General features: G+C 40.9%; 1 protein-coding gene across 21 annotated transcripts in view; it reads left to right on the top strand.

Annotated features, from left to right (window-relative positions):
* MSI2 (musashi RNA binding protein 2) overlaps window positions 1–6,918 on the top strand; it is a 553,967-nt gene that overhangs the window by 181,825 nt on the left and 365,224 nt on the right. For all 21 annotated transcript variants that reach the window (XM_056816530.1, XM_056816521.1, XM_056816519.1 and 18 more), the window contains one exon: window positions 6,810–6,902. In XM_056816530.1, the coding sequence (XP_056672508.1) occupies window positions 6,810–6,902 (93 nt within the window). The remainder of the gene's footprint in view (window positions 1–6,809; window positions 6,903–6,918) is intronic.

Below are 6,918 nucleotides of genomic sequence, written 5' to 3'. Positions count from 1 at the left end.
TTCTCTCTCCTCCTCTCTCCCCTACCCCCTGAGTTACCCAAGACAAGGGTGAAACTTTGTCTATTTTGCCATTCTGTTGTCTAGTTTAGGTGGGGAGGGCCTCCTCGAGGAAACACAATTTCAAGCAATTCACAAAGGTGTGAGAGAGTCTATTAGCTTGACTTGGTTCTTGAGCAGTAAAAGCTGGCAGAGCTGAAAAGAGAAAAGATGCAATTGTAAGTGTGAGACTGGGAAGTATTGCCAAGCCAACAAATGGCTTGTGTTCTCTTAAAGGGGAGAGTGTGTATAGCCAAGAAATAGGAAGGCCTTTTCAGGAAATTGTTAATAGAAGGGTGGGCTTTCCTCTGTGCCCCCCCCCATATAGGCAGCCATTGCTTTTCAATGCCATTTCATGCCTCAAACTGTGTCATCCAGTGTCGGTGTTTATACATTATGGTAGTAGTAATAATTTTTTTTAATTCCTTACTATGTTTTGAGTGCATCTTAGGAGAAAAAAGGCCATTCAAGGAGACATAGGGTCTAGAAACAACAGTAGAAAACCTCTAAAGAGTATTCTGATGAAGGCGAATTGCAGAGATAATAAAAGAAATATAGAAACTGAAAAAAAAAATTTAATTCCTTACTCTCTGTCTTATTAACAGCTCTTTAGACAGAAGGACAAGTACTAGGCAAGCAGCATTAAGTGACTTTCTGAGGGTCTTACAACTAGTAATTGTCTAAAGCTAGATTTGAACACAGGCCTTCCAGACCCCAGGCCTAGTACTCTATCCAATATGACACCTAGCTGCTCTGGAGACATTGATTTTATTTTATTTTATATTTTATAACTCTTACATTCGGTCTTAGAATGAGACTGAGTATCAGTTCCAAGATTGAAGGGCAATAAGGGCTAAGAAACTGGGTTTAAGTGACTTGCACAGGGTCATATGACTAGGAAGTCTCTGAGGTCAGATTTGAACTCAAAAATCTTCTGTCTCCAAACCTGTTTTATCCACTGAACCACCTAGCTTCCTCTTGGGAACAATTTATAAAAAGGGACTTAGAATCATAAGTCATGGAGTTAGAGCTGCAAGTGATGTGAATTCAGTTGTTCCAAACCCCTTCCACAGTCTTCCTCCCATTTTATAAATGGGTTAAACGTGCTTCAGTGATGTAACTTGCAAAAGATCATACACATAAAAGCTAGTGTTCATACTGTACTCTAAGGCTCATAAGGCATTTTAGTGAGCAGCAGAGCTGGATTCAAGCCCAGGGCTTCGGACTCCAAATCCAATGATCTTTCCATTGTAACATGCTGTCCTCACACTTACTTATTTTCAGGTTTTCTTAGTAAACAGTGTTCATTCATTTTCTTTAATGTTTTTCATTCCCTACAGAAGGTAATGGACAAGTAAATCTCCAATTTCATTTCTAAAAGTATTTTGCCTTTATTTCACTTCTCAGAAAAACAGAAAACTCAACCAATAGTCCCAAAATATGATACCAGGTAGAAATATAGGATATTTTCCTAGGATATAACATCACCTTTTAGGTGTGTGATAAAAGATTTTATCTTGGGTCTTCCTCAGCCCAAGCCTAGTACTCTTTTGACTATGCCAAGTTGCTTCTTTATTTTAATACTCTATCAAAAATTTTAAAAAAGTCATACTTGAAAAAAAAAAGTAAGCATCATAATGGATTGTTGGGACTATCTGCTGGGGAAGAAATGATTGGTTCTTTGTGTTTGGCTGGCCTGGATGGCACCATGGACATTGCAGGGTTCGAGGAACTCTTTCCCCTGATCCTGCATCCTCAGCTCAAAGCAGGCTAAGGAACACTTCCTTGAGTTGATAACTACAGCATCCTAAGGGCCAAATGCTGGGGTAAGAAGTTGTTTAACTCACCCTAGCCTTGAAAAGGTCAGCTAGATAGCATAATGGATAGGGTGCCAGACCTGAAATCCTTTCCCTGAGTTCAAATCTAGCCTCAGATGTTTACTAGCTGTGTGACCTGGACAAGTCACTGAACCTTAGTTTGCTCTTCTGTAAAATGAGCTGGAGAAGGAAATGGCAAGTCAGTGTCTTTACTAAGAAAACCCCAAATGGGGTCATGGAGAGTCAGACAGGACTGAAATGACTAAACAATCAGCCCTGGAAATGTCCTGGGTCATATGTGCATTTGGGGAGTGGGAAAGTCCCATGAACTAAGTGATTCTTTCTCTTTCCTGTAAGGCATGAAGGATTCTCTTACATGTTGAATGGGAGTGTTCTCAGATGACCAGTAACATACCCTGAACCATTTCACTCACTGTGACCTAAATCCTTGGATCATCTGACCAATTTAACATCCTCAAGTAATGGCTTCATTATTGAGGGGAAAAAAAGTTCTACCAGCTTTTATGGGTGTTTTTTTTCCCCTGGTTTTCCAGCCTGGATCAGTTGAAGCAAAGTTTTGGATAGAATATGGATAGATTCATAGTTCTAGAGTGGGAAGTAACTTCCAAAGCCATCTAGTTCAAGCCTTTCATTTTACAGATGAAGACATTGAAGTCAGGGAAAGTTCAGTGACTTTACCTGAGGCTGGATTGAATTGTAAGCTCCTTGAGGGCAAGGATGGCTTCATAGTCTTAGCATCTACCACAGTGTCTGGCAAGTTGCCTAAATATACTGTTTAAGCATGTGTAATTATAAATATTTGCTATAATTTTAAATTATTTTAGGTAGTGTTTAAATGCAAACTAATTCATTGATCAGAATCCATACTGTTCATTTATTTATTTTTGAAAAAATCCTTACCTTCTGTCTTAGAATTGATATAAGTATACATCCCAAGGCAGAAGAGCAGTAAAGACTAGCCAATTGGGGTGACAGAGCTAGAAACTGTCTGAGGTGAGATTTGAAGCCAAAATCTTCTGTCTTCAGTCCTGGCTCTCTATCCATAGCCACCTTGTTGCTCTAAGTCCTCCATAGTATTTAGAGGAGAAAGATGAATTTTAACCTTCTTCTACACTCTAGGAAAATGCCCTCCTCTCTCTCTCTGTCTCTCTCTCTGTCTCTCTCTTTCTCTCTCTCTCTCTCTCTCTCTCTCTCTCTCTCTCTCTCTCTCTCTCTCTCTCTCTCTCTCTCTCTCTCTCTCTCTGTCTCTCTCTCTCTGTCTCTCTCTCTGTCTCTCTCTGTCTCTGTCTCTCTCTCTCTCTCTCTCTCTCTCTCTCTCTCTCTCTCTCTCTCTCTCTCTCTCTCTCTCTCTGTTTCTCTGTCTGTCTGTCTGTCTCTCTCCTCCCACCCAATCTCTCTCTCTCTCTGAATTTTGATGATTTAAAAAAAAAAAAGAAGACATCTAGACTTTTGCCTCACCTTGATGCTAGTGGAATCTTAACCAGGAGCTTCCTTCCTCCCCCCCCCCCCAAATCAAAAGCAGTAAAAATGAAAGCAGGCTAGAGATGAGAATGGCACTGGGGTTTCCTCCTTCCTGGGTCCCCATATGCAGATCATTTAGCTATCCAGAGTCCATTCAACTGTAATAGAGTCTGGATTCCCAGAGTAAATCATTTCCATTCCCTCCACTGTTCCCTTGGTAGGAAAAACAGCAAGAGGTCAACCCTTGAGCTCTGTAGCTCCTCCCCTGCTATGCTCCTGATCCTGCAGGGCGACATTGGTGAGCAGCTAACCATGTGTCTCACATCTCCCCACTGGCCTTTTCATGTCTGGAAGGTTTCGATTAAAACCATTTCCTTTTTGGTGTTTCCCAAAGAGTGAGGCTTCACTCACTATTTCCAAGCAGCTTCTTGGGGAGGACGTTTTTAGTAACTTTCAATAGCTTTGTACCCTTTGGCCGAGCCTATAGATTCGTATGTGAGTGTGCATGCACGCACATTTGTGTGGCACTCATGTTTTTATTTTTGTTTTTTAAAAGGACTTTTGGCAAGTCTATGTGGCTCAAACAGCTAACTAGTAGATCTTGTTTTCTAACATTCTGTCCAGTATCATGTTTGTTCCACAGCTGTTGAGTGGTGGAGGATGTAAAAAGAAAGTTTTCATTTAATAAGGTCTTTGGTCTTTCCTATTACTGGGAGCTGGAACACATGGTTTGTTTTAGCAATCTGGAATGAAGAAAACGTTGAGCCTTTTCATGCTCTGGGCCCTGTGGGAATATAGGTATGGGCTGCCTGAAAACACATTCAGAAAAACTACAGGAAGATAGGAATCCCATTTACAAATCAGAAATTAGGGAGTCATTATTCATATGACAAGAGGATTCCCCCAGGATCCCTATTAAATGGCAATGGGAACACACTGCTTATTTACAGATCATTTAAGTGTTTGGTTGCAGACCATTAATTACAGTTTGAGGAGGATTTAAAGCTAAAGTGTCAGGAACCCTTGCCCATCTAGAAGTCAGTTAAAAAATGTAGACAAAGCATTTCTGGAAGTAGAATGTAAATGAAGTTGAAAGTCAGATTGGACTTATGGCACAGCTTTGGATTTTGGGAAAAGCTTTGGAGTTGTAGTTCCGGTGGATCTGGGTTTAAATATGAACTTGACATTTGCTACCTGTGTGGCCTTAGACAAGACAATCTTCTCTGCTCCACAGTTTTCTTCATATGTCAGTGTGGGTGTGGACGACATGACCTCTCATGACCATTTTAGCTCTGAAGATGGGATTCCAAGTTGTTTCTCTGTGATTCATCCAGTCTGTTTACTAGGCATCTTTTGGAGCCCATGTTTACTATGTAAATGTCACCTTTTCTGATACAGGAGAAACTTGAAAAATACAGCAGGTCGACTTGTTGGCGGCCAGTGGAAGTTGGTGGTTAGGGAAAGTGGTTCAGTTTGGTGTACAGAGAAAGAACCTGTGGAATGTCTACATATGCTCATTTTTCCCTCTTGGACTCTGTCAGGGAAACTCAGAATTGGGTTAGAAGAGGAAGCCTGATGTCTATAAGGAGGAAGGGATCCAGGAGGAATGGGAAAAGGCTGTTGGAGAAGGAGAGTGTAGGGAGATTTGGGGTAGGGATGGTGCCTGGAGAACTATTTTATATTCTAGGAAAGAAAAAATCACAAATTTTTCCCTTTATTTTCCAGTATCAGTTGCCCACTTGTTTCCTGGGAGTCACAATGAATTATGCATGGACCACAAAGAGTTAGAAGTAGAACAGATCTCTGAGTCAATAAATATCACCTTTTCACTTTAAAGAGTAAACTGGGTGGAATAGTCCATAGTGTACTGGGCATGGAGTCAACAAGACCTGAGTTCAGTTCCAATCTCAAACACTTACTAGCTGTGTGACCCTGGGCAAATCATGTCTCAATTTGCCTCAGTCTCCCTATCTGTAAAATGGGGATAATAAGAACATCAACCCCCCCCCCCCCAGCTATTGTAAGGATCAAATGAGTTAACATTTGTAGAGCTTTGCAGACTTTTAAACGCTTTTAAAATGCAAATTAATTATTATTGTTATCATCATTGATATTACAACAGCTCCTCCTCCTCCTCCTCTTCCTCCTCCTCCTCCTCTTACTTCTATTAGGTTCCTGAAACTAAGACAGGTAAAGTGACTTGCCACAAGTGTCACAGTGAATGAGCTGCACTAGATCCCAGATGTCCTGGCTCCATGCATGTGCTTTCCCCACTAGGTCACTTTATGGTACTTCCAGCTAGTGTGTGTGTGTGTGTGTGTGTGTGTGTGTGTGTGTGTGTGTGTACCCAAGTAATATTCAGGTTTTATTTTTACCTATATAATACATAGATATACCTTTATATGCACATAGACTAAATTGTACATTTCTTGTACACAACTTAGTTACTCCCAACTTTTATTAGCAGCTAAGCCCCTGCATATTTTTCAAACCTTTTTTTGTGTATATGGAGTGAGAACAACTTATTTTCTTGTCAATACCCATGGGTTATTGACAAGGGGCTCAAGATTGCTCCATTGAGTTTTCATGCAAAGCTTCCTTCACTTGGCCTCTTTCCAGCCCTCCATCACTTCCTATCACTGTCCTCTCATAGCCTCTTTCCAGGGTTCCTAAGATTCAGAGTTGTAGAGCTGGAAGGGACCTTTAGTGGTCATTAATCCTACCCCCCTACATTATAGAAGTGAAGACATTTGTTCAAAGGTCTCCAACGTCAGAAGCAGAACTGGCTTTCGGACTGAGGAACTCTTACCCCAGATCCAGAATACTCCTGTTTTGCTATATTGTGTCTCTTCTCCTGTTTCCAGGCTCACTAGTAAGAAAGGTGAAACTGAAAATTCTGAAACTGTTCAGCTGTAAATCTGTACCAGGATACAAAGTGATACGTCATCACTTCTTTCTTGAAGGAATCAACTGTTTGAGTGTGTTTTGTCATTGCTAGTTTAATGGGTATTTCTTCCCCATCCTATGCTTTTAGTTACCCTATTGATGTTGGTCCCTTAGGTCCAAAATAACTTTGGACAGTTGGTTGTATTAATTGTTTGCTAGTGAGTCATAATGGAGTTGGGTTTTACGATGTGTGTAAGGTTTGGAGCTCCAATCCTCAAACTAAAGCAAGTCTCCAAGTTGGAAATAACCAGTTATTTCCTTCAGAATCCTCAGAATCCACTTGAATTTTGAGGAGATTCTGAATTGGCTTCCTGGAGAAAGACTCCAATCAATCGGATTAGGCAGGTGGCTTGGAAAATAATACTTTTGTCAGACACAACTTGAAATGATCTGGCTAACGCCTCTCTCTCTCTCTCTCTCTCTCTCTCTCTCTCTCTCTCTCTCTCTCTCTCTCTCTCTCTCTCTCTCTCTCTCTCTCTCTCTCTCTCTCTCTCTCTCTCTCTCTCTCTCTCTTTCCATTTATTTCAGATGGTCACAAGGACAAAGAAAATCTTTGTGGGTGGACTGTCTGCAAATACAGTTGTGGAAGATGTAAAGCAATATTTTGAGCAGTTTGGCAAGGTAAGTACCTCTGCTG

The sequence above is a fragment of the Monodelphis domestica genome, chromosome 2 (assembly GCF_027887165.1).
Source record: "Monodelphis domestica isolate mMonDom1 chromosome 2, mMonDom1.pri, whole genome shotgun sequence".
NCBI lineage: Eukaryota > Metazoa > Chordata > Mammalia > Didelphimorphia > Didelphidae > Monodelphis > Monodelphis domestica.
Note: the sequence above shows the minus strand (reverse complement) of the source record. Positions and strands in the feature narration are given on the sequence as shown.